We start from the raw sequence: 23,412 nt of genomic DNA on the forward strand, positions 1-23,412 counted from the left end.
ATTGGTAGGAAACCACCAGTCCAGATTCAAAAGTTGTGTTTTTCTTCTCCAGTTTAAATATGCTGAGCATCTGATGTTTACTCTAAAAGCTGCCCACATTCTCTTTCATCCGTGGGCCCTTTCTTGCGACCAGATGGCCTCGCAGGCTCCAGGAAGTATCTGCACTCCCCAAGTAAAAACAACGAAGAATTTGGTTGCATTTGCTTCACTGTTTAGCACAGTCTGCAGGTTGGCTTTAGTCAGAACATTCTTCCTCTACCTCTTTTACCTTGCAGACTTCAACTTCAGATTGCAAAGAGGACTGAGGAATGCAGCTGAATGTCCGAATGCTGTGTGGATCAACTGGTGGCACCAGTGTAAGCGACTCTACACTTAGTGCATCTGTATTGTCATCTGTTATTAATGATATTGTGGGCTGCTGTGCAGGAATCAGGCTAGGAGACAGGTTTGCTGTTTCTATGTCACTGTTTTTTATAGCATTCTTGCTAGGCCTTGAGACGGCTGAAAGAGTTTCATCAGTCAACATCATCTGACCAGAAATGGTCATCTGAGGCTGCTCTGGAGCTGAAGCATCATCTAATAAAAGAAACACCAAGAAACAATCAATGTTCAACTTAGTATGTACATTAAGCCTAACAGTATACTGTCATTTATGAATATTTAAGAATAATTGTGTGGAAAATGCAGTTCTGTGAAGCACTATGCTTATATATTCACTTTCTAGTAATTAGAAATAAAACAATTATGATGGCATAATATAAAATGCCAGCAGGAACCTGTTCAAATTAGGAACCAGAAAATTTTACATATTTAGTATTAGACTACACAGCAATATCAGAAATCTTCCTAGAGAGAGGAAATTGAGGGAAAGAATAAGAAAACCCCTCCAGTATTTAGTATAGACTAAAAGGAACAGCTACCCCACACCAGGAAGCTCTTTTGAAAAATAATTAAAAGAAAAAAAAGAACCCCTATATAACTGGTTTTCACAAGAGGTGGCTTGTTTCTTACAAAAATTTGGAAATCATTCTCTCATATCATTCTCCAGATTCACATTTAAGTGACACCTCAAACACAGAAAGCAGAACTATGGAAGAACAGGAAGGAGAATAATGTGCTTGCTGTAACTGAAAGGTACTGCAAAATAATTCTGGTTTTATACAGGCTTGTGTTGTATGATTTTTTTGTGCTCCTAAGCATGGAGCATACAACACAGATAAAATTGGGAATAAGCATTACATACCACAGAGAACTGATTGCTACTACACCTTCCCACGCAATGAAAAAACCCAACACATTAACAGCTATTCGTACTGTCCTTTTCCCCCTGAAAACCCTAGCTAACCATCAAGTAAACTGCTCATTTGGCTCAGATGGATAGTGAATGAAAGGGATGAGGCAACACAGCCTTATATGAGCAAGTATACACCAGAAAAATCAGAGTTTTTTACTTTTTAGACTAGAGCAATAAATGTCATTAAAGTAACAGGTATCCAGCTTCAAGACAGACCATTTTTAGAGCTCTTGTAAGAAACAGCATGTGTTCAAGTGTACAGGCATCTGCCGTAAAGTCTACAAGGCAATGTAGTGAATACAGAAGCCAAGAATTAGGTTCTGTTTTTAATACACAGTAACCTTAAAAATATTTCAGTTTCAATATGATTCCAATTAAACCTGTAAAAGAACAGAAAGCATGAACAAAAGGCAAAAAAAGAAAAACAAAGCTGAGAATGGAATGGATATCAGTAAGGTATCAGTGGGATAACAGTAAGATTATAATTTTTTTTACCTTTCTGCTAAGATAACCCAAATCAATGGTGTACTCTCATTTCGTAAAACCACTCAATTTTACTTTTTGCTGAATCGATGGCTAAACTTTCTCACTTCAATTAAAAAAAAAAAAATTATAGATTGTAAAAAAGTCTCCTTTCAAATAAAAGGGACATCACTGGTTATTCTTGAAAAATAAGGACAGATTCAAAGTAACTCTGCAGATTCTTCTTTTTAGCTGTCAAGAAGCTTCAGTGAGAATGTAGCGATTGATAACAGAGGAAATGATGCAAGACTTGCATGGAAAATGAACTGCTAAAAACACTGAAATGAAGTCTCGTTTCTCCGGAAGTTTTATAAAAAGTTTCTATAAGTTTTATAAAAACTTAAAAGAATATCAAACTTCTTTACCAAGATTATTTTTTATCTTAATTTTAGTATGAATATTCACCAAAACTCAAGGTTCAGAAACCTAAGATTCTGGTAAATAAAGTATTATCAATCAACAGCATTCTGCTCAGGAATGTTACATACATCACATTTCTACTGCAGTTCTGCTATTTCACTTCTGATTCTGCAGTTCATTTCTTAAACCATTCCTCCCTCTACCAACAAAATAATAATATATTTTCTCAATATTTTCATTTACTGAAATCATGACATACATTTTTTTTTTTATTATGCTGTATTGTCCCCAAATCCTTCCACGTAGGATCTAAACTAATGCTGAAGTGACTTCCTTCTTAATGCCACAAGTATTTGAAAAAAGGCTCCTTAAAAAAAATCTGGAGTCAACAAGCCCAAATTTCCTATCCAAAAGTCTGAAAAAACATTCAGAAAAAAGTTATCAAAAAATGTAAGCAGAACAATACTCTGTTTGGTATTCGAGCTACAGTATTTCTAGAAAATACAAAATTGAGCTATTCTGTGTTTCCCTCCTGCTTTTATTTACTATTGATAGAAGTAAGTCTCTCTCCTCTACTTTCAATATTTCATTAGTCACTGTCAGAGCTTCACTTCTGTTACTCTGTTACTCTATTTAAGGGAAGCAGTGACAGATTTCTCTAACCTAGCATGGCATTACAGCCAAAATGACTAGGTATTCACCAACTGCCACTAGTCCCTGCAGAGGCAGAAAGCAAATACCAGTACACAAAGGGGCAGGCGAGGAAGACTTTTTTACATTGTCTAGAAAAGGTCAATAGCTCTCAGCATTATTTTGCAATATATGATCTCTTCTGGACTAATACTTAACTAAAAATCTTACTCAGTCACAGCTAGAAACTGGCTGTGAGAGCAGTACTTAGCATCTTTGTGACCAAGCTCTCAAATCCATAGGCTACTTGAGGTGTATACTTAGCTTGAAACTGCAGCTATAAGCTTGTGCTAAGTAAAGTTTTAGGCATGATCATCTCCCATACCTTTTGGATACAAAGACAGAAGAAAACAATCCTAGACTACAGTTGAAAGAAACTAAACAGAAAAGAGAATATAGAGATACAGCATCTTGGAATGAAAATTTGGTATATAAGAGGCATTACAGTGAAAAAATCACATCACCCTCTTGATGTAAAATATTTTCACATATAACACCTCTGAGTTAATTGAATACATGGCTTCAGGACAATAATTACTAATGAGAAAATCTTTGAGGCTCAAGATTTCAAAGACTTTTGAAGTCATACTCAATTCAGAGAAGGATCCAAGTAGAGAAATATATATCTATGTATGATATGAATTTCTAAACTTTCTGAAACTGGAATAAACAACTGGCAAAAAGATGCACTCTAGCTGAAAAAAACCCCACCAAAACTGACAAAGGGATTATTACAAGAACGCCTGTCTCTAAAATCCAGATGGGTACCAAGCTCTTGACTCAAAAGAGTTTCAAGGCACCCAGTATGTTTAGAGATTAAGTTCTCTACCCATTATCTGGAACTTCTGTCTATGTATCTATAAAAATGGCTTTCAAAAAAACACAAACTCCTAACACTTGATTCCAGTTTGACTTTTGGATAGAAAGAGCAAAAATAATTGTAATTTTTACCCAAATAAAATCACCAGTCACTAAGATATGGTCTACTCTTGAGTATCAAAAAATTATCATCTAATATGGGAAAACAGCATTTCTATTTACCTCTCCCTAACCCCCATGTATTTCAGCAGTGTTCCGGCAAAAAATAGAAGCCAGATCTGCAACAAAACCAGGGAGAGTGAAGTCAGTTTCTTAAAACAGTTGTGATGTTAACATTTAGTTCTAACAAACACTCCCCACATACCCTCAAATTTAACTACCAAACAAGGCTTGAGAGTGTAATTTTGCAAGTTTTTGGGTATTACTAGCGCTCGCTGACTGAAGTGGCTTCAGCAACCTTAGGTGTTTTTCAGCGCTTCTATAATGCTACCAAGGTTATCATTACAGCAAAAAAATCCAAATCAAATCACTCAACTTCTGTTACATTAACTTAGGTAAGGGTGATTATTACTGAAAGAAGATAGAAAAGAACAGGAAAAGGAAAGAAAGAATATCATCTACAAAGAAGTGTCCTAAGCTGTACAACAACATACATGAAAAGATAACAAAAATATAAACAGGATATTAGTGAAAAGATACAAATTAAATCTATAAACATGAAAAACGGTATTTATATAATATTAAACAGAGTAAAATGTCTTCATGCCATGAGAGTAAAAAAAGAGAAATTAATTAGATACAAGTTAAAATAGATTATATAAATAATAAATTAGCCTGAAGCATATTTTAATCTTTTTTGCATCTGCTTCCCCTCCTCACCTCATCAGGCAATTAAACAGTTCATAAAGCCATCTGCCCGAGTTTGATGATCATAGAAATATTAGGCTTGTGCCATCACAGTCCAAGGACAGTCTTATGCTGAAGGCTTGTCCATTTTACGTGAGTTATAAATAGATTTCTTGCTGCTAGCCAAGTATCTGCATTACTGTCCATCCAGGAGCCTGTGCTTACTAAGTTCCACTACAGCCATGGCTGCCCCTGTGCAAATGAAGACATAGCTGCTTTGAAGCTGGAAGCTCGATAGCAGAATTTCCTTCTTGGGCAAGAGAGCCAAGACACATGGGAGAAACTGCAGATAAGGCTTTCAGAAAAAGCTAATTATTGCTTCATAATTCTCCCCCCAAAAACAGTAGAGACAAATATTTATAATGCTTTCTTCAGTCTCCTACCTCACTGTCATTGCTGTCAGCATGGAAACCAAACATGTTCTATTAACTATTACGGCTTTTGAAAGCTTATGGAGGAACCTGCCTGAATTGATATTGTGCGAGTTTCTGTTGCAGCTGCTGCTTGAAGACCTAAACCCAGTGTCCACCGTGACTGTCAGCCTCCGACAGACTAAACACCCGCCGACGTCCTTTCCTGCCAGACCTTACTAGAGGAAAACACAGCGATATATCATACAAAGGCTTTAACAATGAAACAAGGAAGGGAATTTGGAATGAAGACAAAGGATAAATGTTAGAGTAGCAACAAGAGTAAGTGACAAGGACACATCTGTAACTGCTGGTATCTTGAATGCTATTTGACACGACACCAAGAGTCTTACAAGTTTGGGAAGTACTTCTGAAGCTGGAAGTATTCTTTCTTTAGAAATAAGTGAGAGTAACGGAATTTAATTTTTTGCTTACCTATCTGGAAATGTTCATAATACAGTTCAGGCCATGTGTGGCAATACCAACAGCACTTAAACTGAGGAGGGGCTGGCAGGCATTTATGTGCATTACAATGTACTCAGACGCTTTAGATATCTTGAGAGAAGCTATTTATCACAAATTCTGGTGACACAGAATTATTCTGATTTCCACTGTCCATAAATTATAAGAGGTGCACTACCATGCAGATGACAATACTTCAGACCATTCAGCCCTACTATTCTATGATATGAAACTGAAGTATTAGATTTGGTTTATAATAAAGCCAAACACACTGTTTTAAAAGATAGCAGCAGTTCAGATGATGATGCTTGGTGCATAGGAAGTTTCTAGAACAGAAACTTCCTAGAAACAAAAGTACTCCTCACCTAGTTAGAAAATTACCAGCATCGTAGAACAGAAGTGATCAAACCACATTTACACTACTGATTATAGAGGGAAGAGACAGGGATGGTTTCAGTAAGATGGCAGGCACTGCTCTCACAGGCTCTCCATGCTTGATTAATCATCCTCTCCTTGGAATATATGAATTTTATTTTACAGCCTGGAATCCAATATATTCTCTGCAACAAGGGACAGCTATCTGTACTTATTTTAGACCTTTTATCATCAATATCTGCCAGAAGTGTGAAATACAGCATAAGTGGCATAGAAGATCAATGCCTTCTGAAGTCCTCAATATCCATTTACTCCAATGTAAACATTGTCTTAAGTATTGAAGCCAATTGCATTTTAAACCTTAAGACAACTTAAAAAGTGATATAGTACAGCACAGAGGACATTACACATACATAATTCTGGAAGACTGCTAACTTACAGTAAGAGAGCTTCTTTATCTTAATCCTTGGCATATATAAAAATAAGCACTTTAAAGAAGTGCATGGTTCCAGCAAGTGTAGCCAAGAAGAGACTGTATTCTAAGGTCAGAAGCTTGATGATTAAAATCTGCCCAGCAAAAGAACATTTTTATCTTATGCATAGCAACACTTCAATTGGAAATATTAAAAAAAAAAATCATGTAAATACAAAGAAAAAAACAACCTGACAGCAGCATATGCAGAATCTGATACTGCTTTTTCTGTCTTGCTAGGGATTCTGCTTTCTTTAAGGGATGACTTCTGCTTTTTCAATTTTAAGGAACAGAAATCTTGTAAAGGGCTAAGCTTAATTCCCAAATACTGCAAGTGGGGGAGCTGCTAGGCTTTAAAATATCTGTGCCATGAAGTACTGTGACAATTATTCGGTAGGATAGTTGATAAACTCAGGAATCATAAGCAGCTTATTTTACTCATGACAAAGCAGTAAATGCAATTATTGTTCTCTTACAATGACTGAAACATGCACAGCAGTCATATACTTTCATGTAAGTTCAGTTAACCTCCCTCCTCACGTTAAGATACTGTGTGAATGTTTGATGCAAGTAGGAGTGATAGCAAGTAAAGCATTTTTACAAAACAACAAATTAATTTTTTCCTATGATACATTTTTGAAAGATCTTTTACTGTTTAACTATTAATATATACTCTATCTTGTAACCTTGTTTTCTCTCAACTAACAATTATGCAGTTTGTCTTTATTTTGTTCTCATCTATTACTGTTTAATGTAAAAGTCAGTGTGTATGTTCCAAATCTGATCTCCTGAAACAACTCTGTGAAGATTACAGGTACCATCTCAAATATATCAAACTCTGAACAGTTTAAGTCTGTCAATTGACAGTAGCTTAGGACACTATAATCACAAGTTTACAGTAGAAACAGCTGTCATGGTTTAAGATGTTGCTCTTAAGGAAGGCAGTTGAGGTAGTTTCCTTCAAGTCCACAGACACATGTCCCCTTTATGTTGTCTGGCCTTGCTGACTGAAGTTCCTGAGCAACCTGACATGTTTCCCATGGTCATCAACCTGAACAGTTGCCAGAACAAACAAGGGAGCAGGGAAAGAGGGAGGGACAGAGAGCACTTATGTGTGCTCACCTGAGTGTGTTGAAAGTGGAATGGGAAATGAGAAGGGAGATTCAAGTGCGAAAAAAGGTGGCAGCATTCAAGTGCTACCTTGGGGCATAAACCAGATCTTGATAACCGCTTGTTGTTCATCACTACTTGTTACTTCCTCCTTGAAGGAGACACTTCACATCATGTAAGCCTCCTCTTCTGCTTCACAGCAGAGTAAGGCAGGTTAGTTTCAATTGTCCTCAACAGGTTAAGGGAAAAATCACATTGTTTTACATTAAAGTGGGTGAATACCAACAATTGTTTCCCTAACTCAGCTGAGTGGTCTGTAGGACCTGATATAACACAGACAGTGGTCAAGACATTCTCACTTATTTCAGCAGTGTACTACTTCTGTTCATGCCGAAGCCTATGGAACAGCTATCTGGACATACCAAACAGATAACTTCTTTCACAGTTATGTTCCTGGCAACATTGTCCAGTATAGATCACAATTACATATATACACTATAAAAGCGAGAGCATTCATTACAAACTTGTAGTAAACTGGTCAAATCAGTTAATGCAGAAACATTGTTCCCAGGAATAGACAACAGTACCGATCTGACACTGAAGATTAGCAAAAAGTGTCAAAGCAGCTCCCTAGGTTGGAGAAAACCCTCCCCATGCCCCCACCCCCAAAGACCCAGCTCCAGGGCTTTCAGAATCTTCCCTGGTCTATACCAAGGACCTTGAGACACCATCAGCAACTCTGCTATAACTATTTAAAATATTACTTGCTCATTATTGGCTGCAACTACATTAGCAGTTTGGTTCAGACCAATAGAGCAGCTTTGAAGAACTATGCAGACTTACTGCTTTAGTCTGATTTTAAGAACAGTTTCTGTGCGTTAATGAGATTCTTTCACATGGAAACCAAACTATAAGATACGCTGCTTCGAATATTAATAGCAACATACGTCTGAACTTATAATTGGTCCTTCTGACAATCATACATGGCATGGATGCTTGGTCCTAAAGGTCAGAGTAAATATGGTCCACAGCAAAATCCCTAAGCCACATGCAGAATAGATGCATGCACATCAGTACCAACTGTTCATTGTCCTATTGCACCAAATTACCTGCTCATGCACATACAGCCACTGTCTTCCTCTTTGTTACTGCTGTCTGACTAGAGTTAGCAAAACAAATACAGGAGCTGAGCTCAAAAGTCATCCCTGTAGCAAGTTAATGGAAGCTGCTGACTTGGGATTGGAGTAGCTGATGCAGAGTCTCATGTTCATTTCTACTGACTTTGCTGAAGGTTACTATGCTCATAGTGGTAAGGCACAGAGAACTACATCCTCACAACTACATTTGCTAAAACATCTTCATCAGTGCACCTAGATCCTGTGCAAAAAACCAAAACCCACCCAAAGACTGTTTTCCTGCATGACATGTGGCATTTTGAACATACTTTATGATTAAGCCACAATGAAGCAATGAAGGTCATACTAAGTGTGGACAGTTCATGCAACCTAACTGGTAAGGTGCAGACTGAAACCGGGCGTTTGTAAAAAACCTTTCCTCTGTTTATTGGGGGTGTTTAGGTTTGGTTTTTGTGTTGGTTTTGTGTTTGGGGGTGTGGGTGTAAGTTTGGTTTTTTTGTTGTTGTGGGGTTTTTCTGTTTGTTGTTTATTTTTGTTTTGTTTTTTGAAACAATGAGCAGCCTCCTGTCACCAGGCTTTTTAAAATTGCAGGAAAAATAAACATAAAGTTATGTTATAAAAACACCAACATACTGCGTAAGTAGATTTTAATTTTGTTAACTACAGTCTATGATTATTCTTCAATAAGGCACTATTTTTATGCTAGATGAGGAATTATGTGCTCTGGATCTACTCAGTTTTTCATAGAAGTCAGACTATATGCACTTCAAAGACCTCAGTTTGAAACGTAGTAGAATCCTGCATCTTGCTTGATATTTCTGTGAACTAGCATGTTGCTTACAGCAACAAAAATAATTTAGACTTTTTGCTTTCATTTACTTTACCACAGTTTTCTCTTAGCCACTGTTGCCAAGAACTTGTAGTTGCATTTCACTTCCTGACCACAGAGGATTCAAATACAGCAAAGGACACCATAGATGAGCCTTTTTACACTGCTAAGGAGAAACATGTAGTCAAACAAATGTTTTCCTCTGGTGCCAATCTATAGTGAGACTTTTGACAAATGATACCCCTTCTCTGGGTAGTCACCACATATTAGTTAGGCTGTCAAGACACTGGATAACAGCAATCCCTTACCGAGAGAGAAAATAAAATTAGGTCATTCCAAAGTTTTGACTAGACTGCATATAGAAAAACATTCCAAATTTTATTCTGAAATTACACATATTGCAGGAATAATTTTACTGTATGTTAGTCTCTCACAGTAATCAAGACTCTTTGTGCTAGAAAGCTTTACATATCATTCATAAGTTTCATAAACAGCCTTTGCTTACCCTTTCCAGCAATACTTCTTGCAGGGATAGTCACTTTGGACATATAATGGATATTGATCTCCTGGCACTGTTCAGTGAAACCCACAAAACACTAAATGCCTGACAAAGATTACATAATTTCCCATAGGACTGCAAAAAAGTTTAGATCTACACGAGGCTTCCAAATAAAGGCAAAATGTTGTGTCTTAGAAGGGGGAACCAGAACAACCACTTCAAGGAGCGATCAACAATGGAAGTGATTGCTAAAATGAGGGTGCTGTTTGAAATGCTCTTGAGAATCAAGTTACCTCTATTGTTTTATAATCAAAATGAGGCAGAGCAGGTCAGTTCTAGCCTGAAAGGATTTCACTATGCACCCTTCAGGATTTACTTCTTGTTTAGTCTCCATCTTAAGGCTTTACCTCACACATAATTTGCACTCAGAACAAACAGCATTACAAGATTCTCTACAAATACTACACAAAAAAAAGGAGGAATCAAGGTGTTCTAATGCAACAGGAGTCTCAGTATAAACATACCCACTAAATATACTGACCAACACAAATACATGGTAGCTACACTTATGAAAGTTTACTGTCAGTCTATTTATATAGCAGTTTCTTCTGCACCAATGAAACAGCCTCCTCAAATGTGGTGTTCAGCCAAAAGAGTGTTATTGCAAAAGCCTTACAATATTAACATCCTAAATAACTATTTTAAAATATTTCATATTTGACCCATTGTTACAAATTAATATGAATATCAGATAAACATACAAAAGCAAATGTCACCCAGTTCATAAAAAGATGCTTCATGTGGAGATCAACTTATCCACTGTGGTGAAAGGCTAACAGCTTACATTACAAATTTACCAAAGCAATACTTCAGTTTAAAAAACAAAACAAAAACTAACAATAACATTTTAAATTGTATGTGCTAGGAGATAAGTCAGATAAGCAGAACATTATTTCACCAGTACTTAAAAACACTGCTGAAAGATGCCAAGTATTTTTTAGAGTTCCAGAAAGCTGAAGAGATCGTTAAAAGTTGCAGCACAATTTACTTTAACTGGTTTAGTTGAATGATCAAGTTATCTAAAACCAAAAAGTCCTACTGTTTTTAATCCAATAACACAGTAACTTAATTTTACAATAAACTACTCTACATCCCTTAGCACCTAGGCCAAAAATCGCAATTTAATACCTGATGGGCTCTGTGCAGCAGAAGGAGTGGATGTTGAGCTTGCAGTCACTGAATCACAGCGCCCTGTACTCCCACTGCCACTGGAAGGTGATGGTGATGAGACCGGTGACGGATTGTGCTGATTTATACACTGGGCTACAGCAAAGCCTGCAAAACAGGACAATAAAGTTTATGACTTAATAATTAGCTTGACAGAGTTAACCTACACGAATGAATTGAGAAAGGATAAGAGCAAATATGGCAGCAAAGCAGTGCTAATTCACATAGAGTCCCAGAGGATGCACTTGCTCCCACCTTCATCTTGCAAGCCTGAAAATCTGAATGCATCTCACTGAAAACATGCTATACAAATGCTGATTAACGAACAAGAAAGTAAATGTTAAGGGATTAAAAACATTTTAAAACTTACAGCTTACAGAAACAGTCAAAACATGTCAAAATTCTTCAGTTTTTAATATATTCAATAAATTCATGGGTCACAGACCTTAATGTGATAAGGACATTGGTTAAGTCAAAAGTGAACAAAAAACCTCTTGGATAGAACCCTGGGCTACATTTTTTTATTGCAGAGATAACTTCAGAAAATTTTAATCAGTCAAGTCTAATGCTGGCATTGGATTTCATCCACCTCCTCACCAGTCAAACTTTTTCCAGTCTGAAGACTGGAAGGGTCTATAGAATGTCTGACAGCACTTATAAAATAAGTCATCTTCTGGCTTTCAGTCTAGTATTTCCTTAAATGCTTTACATTGCAGCTTCCTCTTCTTTCCTAACATAATCTTGCATTCATTCCTTTTTCCTTCCTCTGCAACCCTCTGCTTCAGTCTTTGACATGCCTTAACAAAATTTTCCTTTTAGTTCCTTCCCTCCTCACATACAATGACTCATGCACTTTCTCTTTCAAGATGCAATTTCAGAAAATATTGAGGACCTGCAGCACAGGGAAATCCATTGGAAGTATGCAATTTGGGAAAGAAGTCCAAGGAAGGAATTAAAATCCCTGGTTTCTCAAACCCAACATCTCAGAACTGAATAACCTAAGAATGAGGTACTTTGCAGTATTTAATTTCACTGATTTAGTCAAGATGAGAAGCCATCAGTACCCGGAATCTACATCATGCATTCACTGCATAAGACTACACTGAATCAGAAAGTAAACAATAGTTATTCCATTTAATGTTGTGCAAAATATTTTGTGCCGAAGCATCTTGTGAGCCAAAAGACAACTGAAATTTATTCTTTTGGTTACTCACGAATGTGTTAGTTTGCCATATGTTCAGTCACATCCTAGTAAAATAAGTGCCTGCAAAGGTTTCTCCAGTGGAAGTCCAGCAGCACTGTAAACAGATGCTGAACATGTAGTAGAAGTGAACAACTAGTACATTTTTCTTTTATGGGTAAGAACGATTATATGGTAACTTTGTACAAAACAGATACTACATTAAAAACTTATCTGACATAACTAGCTTATATATATGAACATTTTTTATATTGCCTTATGGCAATGTGTCTGGTTGACACGCTCTACTTGTGACAATTTTGAATTAAATTTAACACTAAATTTCAGACACGTACAGATGATAAATGCTGATGGCATACAATTGACCATTATTTCACCTCAACATAAACATAATACAAGAGCATCTTCGGAAGAGTTAGAACGCTTTACAACATCAGTCTTGTAAGAATGTAGTTTGTATTTGAGAAGAGAAGCTGGAATATAGAGCAAAAGAAGTAAATAAAAAAAACCCACAGTGTTTCAAGAGCCATGTTACTTTAACAAAGTTTTTTTCCTTTTCTTAAGTAGCCATGTTCTATTATATCTGAGAAATACACTATTGTTTGTTGTTTAAAACGTCTTGTGTTTTCCAGCAACTGTTAAAACTTTCTTAAAGCTTCTATTTTCATTTAACAACAAAATGAGTTTATCATTGCTGGGTCAAAAGCAAGCAAGCATGCTCTGGCTTTCAGCAGACTTCAGATCAAAAAAGTCAAAGCTGTTAACTTTTTTATCAACCCTCTGCCAGATTATCAGAAAAAATTTGTTCAGTGACACTATAAGGGGTTCAGGCTTGACAAGTTTGCTTTTGTGTTGAATAGTAAGACTTGCAGTGAAAATACTCCAGTTCTGAAAAACTTCACAAATTATTTTCACATGCTCTGTTGATCCCCATATGTTGAAGACCCCCACTTCGGGATGACCTGCAAACTCACTTGTGGTTAGACTGTTTGAACAAGTCAGGATATCTCCCATGAGATTAAAACCAGCAAGTTGCCCTTTATCTTTCACTCAGCAGTTCTTTTCCCCCTTTGCTCTGATTTCTCAGCTGAATTTTTAACTTATAGTTTTCATAGTTTTGTTGTTCTAGAAGTCAGTGATTTATCTTGAACCACACTGGTATTATAAAAATGCAGAGGAATCAAAACCTTAAAGGTCTAGCATCTACCAGCATAGTAGCATTCTGCCATTAAAATGCTATGGAATTACCTGCTAGAGTTTATAACATGCTCTGAAAGAAAAGTTCATGAACTGCCCTTCCCACACAAGTCCAGTGGAGGCAACTACTACTGCATGGTTCGTATTTCCTTGATCTCTTACGTCTTTTAGAAGATTACATCCTTCTTGTGGTTCTCAGACAACTTTCCTCACGACGACATGCCTATAGCAATTCCTCGATTTTATTCGTAAGGCTTTCCTTTGGCAGACATTCCTCCTCGTACCTGGAAGCTTTTAGTCATCTCTTCAGGTTTTGATAGCAAGCAGCTTTTTAGAAGTTGAAGCACTTCTTACAGCAAAAGAAATATCTTCAATATGGGCTGTATGTCAGGTGGTTTACGTAAGTTATCTCCTTCTCGAGTGAGCCCTCCTTGCTCTCCCGTGGGAAAGTATTAATGCAAAAGTTTACTTTTTATTGGCAGTCCCCTGAATTATTGAAAGTAGTCATGATGTCCATTATGAAACACCTAACAATATACTACTTCTTGCCTTCATTGCATAGTGAACAGTGAAAAGGAAAGTATCCAACGATCAGGTACAACAAAAAGCAAATGCACCACACAATTTTTTATTCTTTTATATGGGTAACCTCCCATGGCAGTGGATGGATGATTTGCTCATTATAGAGAATGTCCTATGTGGGGAATTTGCTGATGCCATGCAGCAGGCAGCCCGTCAAGACTCAAATGGGCTTGTTACAAGAAGCATATTAAAGCTTTAAAACACAGACATACCAAGTCAGGAAAATGCTGTTAGCAGAAACATATAATGACAAGTTGCATTACAAGGAAGAAAAAACCAGAACGTATGAAGAGAGGAAGACACAGGGGAAAAAAGCTAACAAACATCAGTCCTGTTAATAATTTGACTTAGTCTGTGGTCCTACCTGTTACAGTCTACATCCCATGCTTATACTCAAGAACTAGACACAAAACCACCTGCAGAAACACAAGGCTATCTGAATTGCTGTAGTACTTGCATAATAGTTTTAGATGGGTGAATGTCACTTTCACCAAGCTTTTCTCTTACTTTAAGTTACAATTCATTATGTCCAAGATGAACACCACTTGAAAGAATTAAGTACCACAAGAGCAGGAGACATCTATTTTAGTTAAAACCAAAATAGCTTGGTAAGTAGCTAATTATTCCATAAATGTAAATAAATCCATGTACTTTATTTCAGAAATCAAACTGATTGATCTTCTACAATCATTTAAATCAGTTAAACTGAGGTTACACACAGCAATGCCTGATAGTCTGCAAAATGTTAACCACAAACTACCTCAAACGTAAAAGTTTATAGCACTCAGGGACACTGATACATATAGTTTTTAATATAGCAAATGTGCATTAGGTTTCTCATACATACTTCATATTTCGAAATACCAGTTAGGATGGGAAACAAGGAATAATCTATGGGCTTGGGACCACAAAAGTGAGGCAAAGCCATCTGTTAAAGTGAATGAAACTTGTTTTTGGAACAGTTACTAAAAGCCACTGTTACACAAGTGCTTATATCAATATATTTCATCTCCCTTACGAGTGCTGGAAAAAGTTGTACCCATCCAAGGCATTCTATATCTACCGAAGGTTTGCACTTCAAGGGAGGAGAAATCTTCCATCCCCACCAAAATGGTAGAAATAGTAGAAAAAGTAAACAAGGTCTACTGTGACTATCACAGGAAAAGCTGGCCTGCTTCAGCAAGATTGCCTGCCTAAAGGTTCTGCAGAACGGTGCTCATGGCTTCATGTCCTTACGCTGAAGCATTTGCTTGCAAATGATCTTAACATACCTTCTCTCCCAATACAGCTCCAGAGGAAGGATTTTAAGTGTGTTACAGGAAGGTAATTTAGATAATAGGGGAAGGTAAATAATTCTTATAATAATAATCTCTAAATAATTCAAAATACTGTAACTGGGAAACTAATGACCAAGAACAAATACTCTAACCAGGAAACTCCTTCAAGAAATAACTGCAAAGAAAAGGTGAGCAGAATTAATCATGACTATGGGAAGTAAAGTAACACTCAAAAGGTTCTAGAGGTGCCTTTGTTACTGCTTTATGACTCTCAAGTTGTGATAGAGGCTAGTTACAAACACAAATATTTCATTTCACTAGTCATGATTCTGCTTCAACATAACTTAAATCTATTTAAGACTCAGCAAGGTATTACCGTAAAGAAGTACCTTCCCAGTTCCTTGGAGATGATCTTATTTCCATAATCACAATGTTTCATAAGGCTGTGTTTCTTTCATAAAATATGTATCAACAGTTATCCTTTTGCATGTTTTACATAACAGAAGCAAAATTTCATGCCAAAACCTGAAATAGGTTCTTAGCTTTCCTTTAAAGGAACTTTTTCTTAAGTAATTAATGCAAATCCTTCTGCTAAATTGAAGAAAACCTTCCTACTGTCTTATAAATTATTTAATGTGAAAGATGGCCTGAACTATAAGATTTCCTAAGAATAAAATTTGAAGGCAAGGGGAAGGGGAGAGGGTGGTGGTGGCAGAGAACAGAACAAGCAAGAAAAAAAAAAAAGCCTGAGATACAGAAAGAAAACCTTGGCCAAGAAACAGAAACTGTTTTCTCATTGTAAACAATATCTTCATTATCCCAGTGTCTTTTTTTCTGTATTCAGATTTTTTCTTTTTTATTCTTCTAAGTATAGTTGTCTCAAAAAATTCTCATGTCTCTCCATGTTTTGATCCCTAGTCAAATCAAAGCAATGATGAACTTGAGCTTTTTTTGCAAGTATGAATGAAAAAAAACACCCTCACATGCCTGAAAACTATTTCTTTCACTAGTTATTTTGCATTTTTGCAAAGTCCTATTCTGCCTCAGAGAACTTGATGCACTTTTTAAAAAGTTCAACTTGTAGAGATTGTTTACATTTAAGAAACTGTTACAACCTCATAAAACTGTTTTAGAATAGAAAGAGTAACTGTTTTAATGCAAAAAATGTTTTTGCTGCCAAGAAAAAACATGTACAAAACAAATTGATCACTTGAAGCTCTCTGCTGCCAGTAGCTGCTGCAACTTCCAACCAGCATTAAAAAATGGATTAACTGACATTTTTAGCCTCCCCATTTGCCATGCAATGCCAATATATGGTGACTGTAGCTTTATTCACAGTTCTTCTCAATGTAGTATACTTAACAGACTAGTTTCAAGTCCAGTGATCAGGGGACTTAATTCTTTGCTATGGCTGACACTGCTTATGCCTTGCCAGCACATCCTCATTATGAGTGATACTTTGTTGAGACAGCATTCATTTTGACTGTCCTTTAATACACAAAGGAACTCTAATATTAAAGCATGCCACAATTTCTTCCATCAACCAGAAGTCCTTTCTACCAGTTGAAAGAAATTAGAATAGTTACTGTAGTTCAACTGGCATGGAGAGAGCTAAAGCTTGTCAGCACTAAACCATAAGACTTGATAATTCTCAGTCTCAGAATGTGCTATTTTGAAGCGCTGTTTTTTTTGCTGAAAATAATCCTTGAGAATAGTAAACTCCCCAAATGGTAATAACCAAATATTGGTTTCAAACCTGTTTCTTCTTAAAAAATAAATCTAACTAGCAGTCCTGCATATTTAACTCTGTTTCAACGCTACCTTTCATTTCTTGCTCACAAGCAGTAATTCACATTACATAAATCAAGGTAGTTGTATCTTGTGTAATCTTAGTGCTGTCAAACTACCTTAATTAGGCACTTCTGCTTGAATACTTCTGCACAGAAATGATTTAGTTCTACCTCATTCTCATGACACAAGATTAGTATCTAGTTCATACCCCACAATTCTGATGACCAGGCAATATAAATAGTATTAAAAAGGCAGCAGAGCTGGGTCTTTAAAAGCAGCAGCCATAACTAAATATCAAACTTTGAATGGTTGAAAGAATATTAAGAATAAACAAACTGAGGTGATAAACTGAGTTAGCAGTTCTCCTCCATTATTCTTGGATAGAGCAAAGGAATTAAAAAATACTTTAAATATACTTATGCGCTATAAAAGCAACTGTATCCTAGAATCATGGAGCGCGGGACACTTCAACCACCTGACACTGGAAGTAACATAGTACTAAACTATCCCAATCTGATGTTCCTACAGTAGCTGTGGTTGATGATGAACATGAAAGAGTTGATCAGAGTCTCACAATACAGTTCTAAAATAACTTGCATAGAACATTCAAATGTGCTGAGCAATCTAACCTCATAAAATTAGTAACAAGTGCAAATGATCATCAGCTGTGAATGTCAAGCCCCTCAGTACTTTGATCAAAAGGATCTGAAGGCACTTAAATTACAAGAAGTTATACACATTTCAAGAAGGCATTAGTATTATTCTTTAAAAAAAAAATCTATCATTTTATACACACCTGTGGTGACCGGCTAAAGAAGGACATATCATTTTTTACAGTGTATAATATCCTTTTAGAGTGAATAATATTGACAAAACTAAAATAATTTTTATTCACATAAATCTGAACAATCTCAAAACACTGCTTAAACATTTCTCGGGCTTTGTTTAAAGTTTTCTTATTCCCAAGAAGTAATGCAAACTTTATATAGACTTCTCAGCTACATTTTCTTTTTCATTTGAAGCGTTACAAAACTATAAAGGACCATTTTCTTCCTCCAAATTTTAAAATATACTTTGCTTGCAATGGCTAATAGTAACAAGAAGTTTTTTCCCAAATTTCCCCCCCAAATCCTATCATCATCATCATATACTAAGGTATTAACAATGGAGAAAATAGTAAGAGTGATCTATTGATTCATTTTGCTTTCCAAAATAAAATTCCTCAGTAGGAAAGTGAGCACACTTTTAAAAATACTTGAGATGTAGGTTTTGCAGGAAATTGTTAATATTTCCCTTAAGACACACTCAGCATATAAATCTCAGTATACAGCTGGTATTTGAAACTAATATTTGCATTTGCTTGGAGAGGAAGTGATTATTTACTTTCAGTAGAAGACCTATGTTCACAGGACACTTATGAAATCTGATTGTTTCTTTAAAAACAATGTAATTATGTACATAAAGAGTGCTTCAAAAGCATCATATGAATACACAGCTAATACATAAGATGATGAACAGTCCAGCCAACTAAACTACCCCTAAAATGCTCTAACATTCTGGCAAAGGCCATTTACCTAAAATAGACCCTGAAGTATATTCATGGTCATGACTTCATGATAAAATTGATCAAGTGAAGGATTTTGCTCCTGTTCTTCTCTGATAAGAATTGCCCAGTTTATCAGGCCAGTCACCTGGGATGATTACATCATTACTCCATTTGCATAACCTGTACTTTTTTTATAAAGAGTATTAACAGGGATGTTCTGAAGCATGATATGTTATATTTGTCACCTTTCGCCCATCTTGCACAAAATCTGGTTTTAAGCTATAATAACTCTCACCCTCTTCCCCACAGATACCAAGAAGCTGGTATTTTCACTTTCAAATTGAAATATATATCGCTTTCAAAACAGACTTTAACTTTGGACCATGAAACAATAAAGTGAAGCACAGGTTGACTACAGTAAGGTAACTGTATGCTCTCTAGTGAAATACGCAGAGCTTTATATATGCACTACAACAGAAAATGAACAAGACCAGACTGAAATAAATGTTCTTTAGACTTATAAATTCATTGAGAAGATGTGTTGTGGTTTAGCCCCAGCCAGCAACTAAGCACCACGCAGCCGCTCACTCACTCCCCCTCCCGCAGTGGGACGGGGGAGAGAATTAGGAAAAAAAACCTCGTGGGTTGAGATAAACACAGTTTAATAGGACAGAAAGAGAGAAGGAAACAACAATGATAATACCAACAAAGGAATGTACAAGAACAGGTGATGCCCAATACAGCGATTGCTCAGCACCTGGCGATCGATAGCCTGTCCCCGAGCAGCGATTTTCGCCCCCCAGCCAACTCCAGTTTATGTACTGGGCATGAATGGTATGGTAGGGAATATCTCTTTGGCCAGTCTGGGTCAGCTGTCCTGGCTGTGTCCCCTCCCAGCTTCTCATGCACACCCATCCTTCTTGCCAGCAGGCCAGCACGAGAAGCTGGACTGTCCTTGACTGCTTAGCAGCAACTCAAAACATCAGCACATTATCAACAGTTTCTCATCCCAAATCCAAAACAGAGTCTCATGCTAGCTTCTGTGAAGAAAACCAGCTCTATCCTGGCTGAAACCAGGACAAGAGGGATTAGGGAACTGATTCAATAGTTGTACTAAAATTCTCCAGACTTAAATTTGCAGGAGGACTGAAAACGTTTTGATCATTGTCAATTTCTTAAAAACCGCACTGAATGTACAGCACTGACAGCTACATGGTCCTACTAAAAAAAGTGATTACTCTTCTAAAAATATTGCTAAAAATATATCTCTCCTTTAAATCTACAAAAAACGCCATCACCAAGGGAAAGCGTAGCTTGTTTCTTACATGTACAATCAAAAATTAGTAGACTATATGAGCTTTGCAGAACTCTTAATGCTACAACTTTAAGTGGTGTTTAAGAAATGAATACATGAAGCTGGTAATTTAACTGCAACTCATTCAATTTTTTTTTTTTTTTTAAAGGCACAAAATCTTCCTCTTAAAGTAAAAATCATTCCAAGACTGATTAAGGGATAAACACAGATTCCTATGAAAATCACTCAGAACTAGGAAACTTCATTCATACATTACTGAAGGTAAGAGGAGAAGGAAGAGGCATTTGATATTTATTTTGTAATCAGATATAAAGCAATATAATAATCCATTTCTATTATATTACTGGCTATCATAAAATGCATTTCAAAACCACAGCATTTGAAATACTTCACGTTCTGTGCCTAGTTTCTCATACTTGGTATAAAATAAAAGCTTCAAAATACTTTTTCCTCTGGATTTGCATGTGCATACAGTGGAAGTCTCCATTTCCTGGAATTCAATGTAGTTGGTTGAACAAACTACCATGTTGCACCACCTCCAATACCACCCCTCCTCCCTCCAAAAAATTAGTACATGAAGACACTTATTAGGAACGCAAGCTCACTCTTACAGAAGGTTGATTCTGAAACAGTAACATTGGCATCTTTTCAACCACACCTTTTCCATGGAAGTCATGTCAAATACGGAAATACATTCCAATCCTACAACAGACCCTTGTCTTTTGAAAAAGCTGGATGGCAGCATAAATGCTTTTAAGATTTCTGTTCCCCCAACTCAGGGAAGCCGAACTCCAATTTAGTCCTAAGAAACCAGATGTTTTACTGCCTAAGTAGGGCATTTGAATTGTGAATCACTGAATCACATTTAAAGAGAAATGTTGAGTATTGTGAAATGATTGGCAGAAAAGGGTAACAAGATTGCATCTTTTTGTATAATACAGCAAAATTAAGTACTTTCAAGCAGTATGAGATTCAACTTTAAAATGACTCAATCCAAAAGGAGAAATGTTCACCATCTGGAAAAGAAAAACTCTGCAGGTAAATTTGTGAAACAGACAATAAGGAGACAAAAGAGCAAAGAAAAATTTCATTGATTTAGAATAATTCCTTTAATCCCAATTCCAAGCTAATGTTTTAGGAGTAGCTGTGGTACTTTTCTGACTTACTAGCTCCAAGGCAGACAAAGCAGTGCACGGGGTTTTTTTTTTAGCTACTTTTTTTTAGCTACTTTTACAAACTGGCAAGAAAATGATCATAATCAAAGGAAGAACTATGCACAACTGACAGATGTGTTGCGTAAATACTGAGTATGTGAAACATGATTTAAACTAACTCAATTTGTAAAGGCAGGCAAAGTATTACACTTCCAGTGTATTTGGAGGAACTGCCATGGATGTATTGCTCCCAACATACCTGGAATACACACCCAGGTATTACTTGTTTCTCTAGGAGTAAATTTTTCCATAAGCCTCATCCTGGAGTTGTGTGTTCAGAAATGTATCACAGTAAGCTTTTCATTACTTGTACAAGTTACAGTTCAGCTTTTGCAGCTGCAAATCACAAAGCAAAAATTGCTTGATATTGAATGCTAATCTTACCTGGAACTTTGTCAACAGATGCAAAAACAGAGCGTTGCACTGTAGGATCACTGCTACCACGTCGTGACTGATCATAAAATCTAAACGGAAGGTGTTGGGCTGTAGCTGCAGAGCTGTGTCCAAAACCCATAACAACTTCAGTTGAAGGCTGAACAGGAAGATCCAGGAGAGCTATGTTTAATCACAATTGATAATTTTCGTTACTCAAAAATACATAAAAGGAAAAATAGAACTGATAGTTTGCTCAGGATCTTAAGACTAAACCAGATTGTTTAACATAACTTGCCTGCATTTACCTCTTAATTATGGTTACAATTGCATTGGAAAAAAAGAGACACAACATTTCTGGCAATCTTTTCTACCATTGCAGTCCACATCACATTCACACTAAGGAAGGCTCAGAATATAGTGGAGGAGAAAAAAAAAGGATTACAGTAAGTTCCTTGCATTAAACAAGCCATAGGAGTTATTAAAAAAATCTGGTTTTCCCTGTACAAATAAAGTAATTAATTAGCTACAACTAAATACCGCAGAAAGCCATTTAAAGAGACAATCTGCTTTAAACTGGAAAAAAAAAAAAGCCTTTGCATTACAATTCAACCTAAAATTTTAATATTAAAATAGATCTGTATTAATCTCAAACTTGCTTTAAATTTTTTAACATGAAGCAAGCCATAAACGTATGACATATCTACTTTGTAAACTCAAAGCATAAACCTCTTTTTAGTTCGCTTCCTACCCAAATGACACTAAAATAATCTTAAACCATCTACAATCAGAATAATTCTCTGGCCAACTCAGTAATTTTAATACCAGTTATGACTTTGTTTTTCACAACTCTGATTAGTTCATTGTTGCTCTTGGACAATCCAAGTACCCGAGATAAGAGGGCAAATGAAAAAGGACACCAGCTATTTTCCTTCCTGCATTTCAGAGTTTCCTTTTCTATACTCACTAATTCATCCAGTTTACCGGTAAGCTTGCATTTATTCTTCACTCTCAATATTCAGGTAATACTTGAAATCATGCTTCGCTATTTACTCAAATTAACATTTTCCTTCATGTCTTCGCATGCATTTCCTCCAAATACAGAAATCTAGCTGCTGATACTCCACTTAACGTTTTGGATGGTTCATCAGCACCACATCCAAGCATTAAGCATTATCATTGACACCATCCAACTCAGGAGTCAAACAAGCTGAGCTCCAATTTAGTCCTAAGGCAGTAGAACATCTGCTTTCTAAGTAGGGCATTTGAATTTTGAATCACTGAATCACATTTAAAGATAAATGCTGAATTTTGTGAAGTAATGGCAGCTAGGGGTAACAAGACAGGATTCCTTCTTTTTCACCCTTTCTTTGATTGTTTATCATTAAATATGAAAACATATTTTACTCCAATAAAACCTATTGCTTGGAAACTAGACACTGGTTTACAATTCTCTGCAGCACACCACTTAGATTTTTCTAATACATCTTTAAGTTAGAGTGACTTGCCATACAACTCTTGTTTCTCAGAATCAATTCACCTGCTATTCTCTGCATTTTCATACGCCGAGCTTGGATACGGCCTTTTGCAAGACGTTGTTTTGCAATAATGCAGCGAATGTGATCAGAAAAAATAAATGTAGCTTGAAGGATAGGGAAGGGCTTAGAATGAGGACTTGAGGCAGGCTTATGAATTATTATGTTCAGAGCTCTACTGTCATCCTCTACTCCCGTCACCTGCATATCCTAAAAAGAAACAGAAGGCAAGTTGCTAGTGAAAAAGTTAGCATTTTTGAACTATAGATTA

The 23,412-nt window shown here is 36.4% G+C and overlaps 1 protein-coding gene across 1 annotated transcript in view; it reads right to left on the bottom strand.

The window, feature by feature from the left end:
• Positions 1-235: 235 nt before the first annotated feature.
• The window catches only part of CLEC16A (C-type lectin domain containing 16A), a gene marked incomplete at both ends in the record, with an annotated part of 81,025 nt that continues 57,848 nt past the window's right edge, over positions 236-23,412 (bottom strand). Inside the window, 5 exons of the mRNA XM_082006537.1 lie at positions 236-576; positions 5,057-5,176; positions 11,073-11,219; positions 21,619-21,789; positions 23,147-23,351. Of these exons, the coding sequence (XP_081862663.1) occupies positions 236-576; positions 5,057-5,176; positions 11,073-11,219; positions 21,619-21,789; positions 23,147-23,351 (984 nt within the window). The remainder of the gene's footprint in view (positions 577-5,056; positions 5,177-11,072; positions 11,220-21,618; positions 21,790-23,146; positions 23,352-23,412) is intronic.

This window comes from Phaethon aethereus (assembly GCF_964289735.1).
Source record: "Phaethon aethereus genome assembly, chromosome: 15".
NCBI lineage: Eukaryota > Metazoa > Chordata > Aves > Phaethontiformes > Phaethontidae > Phaethon > Phaethon aethereus.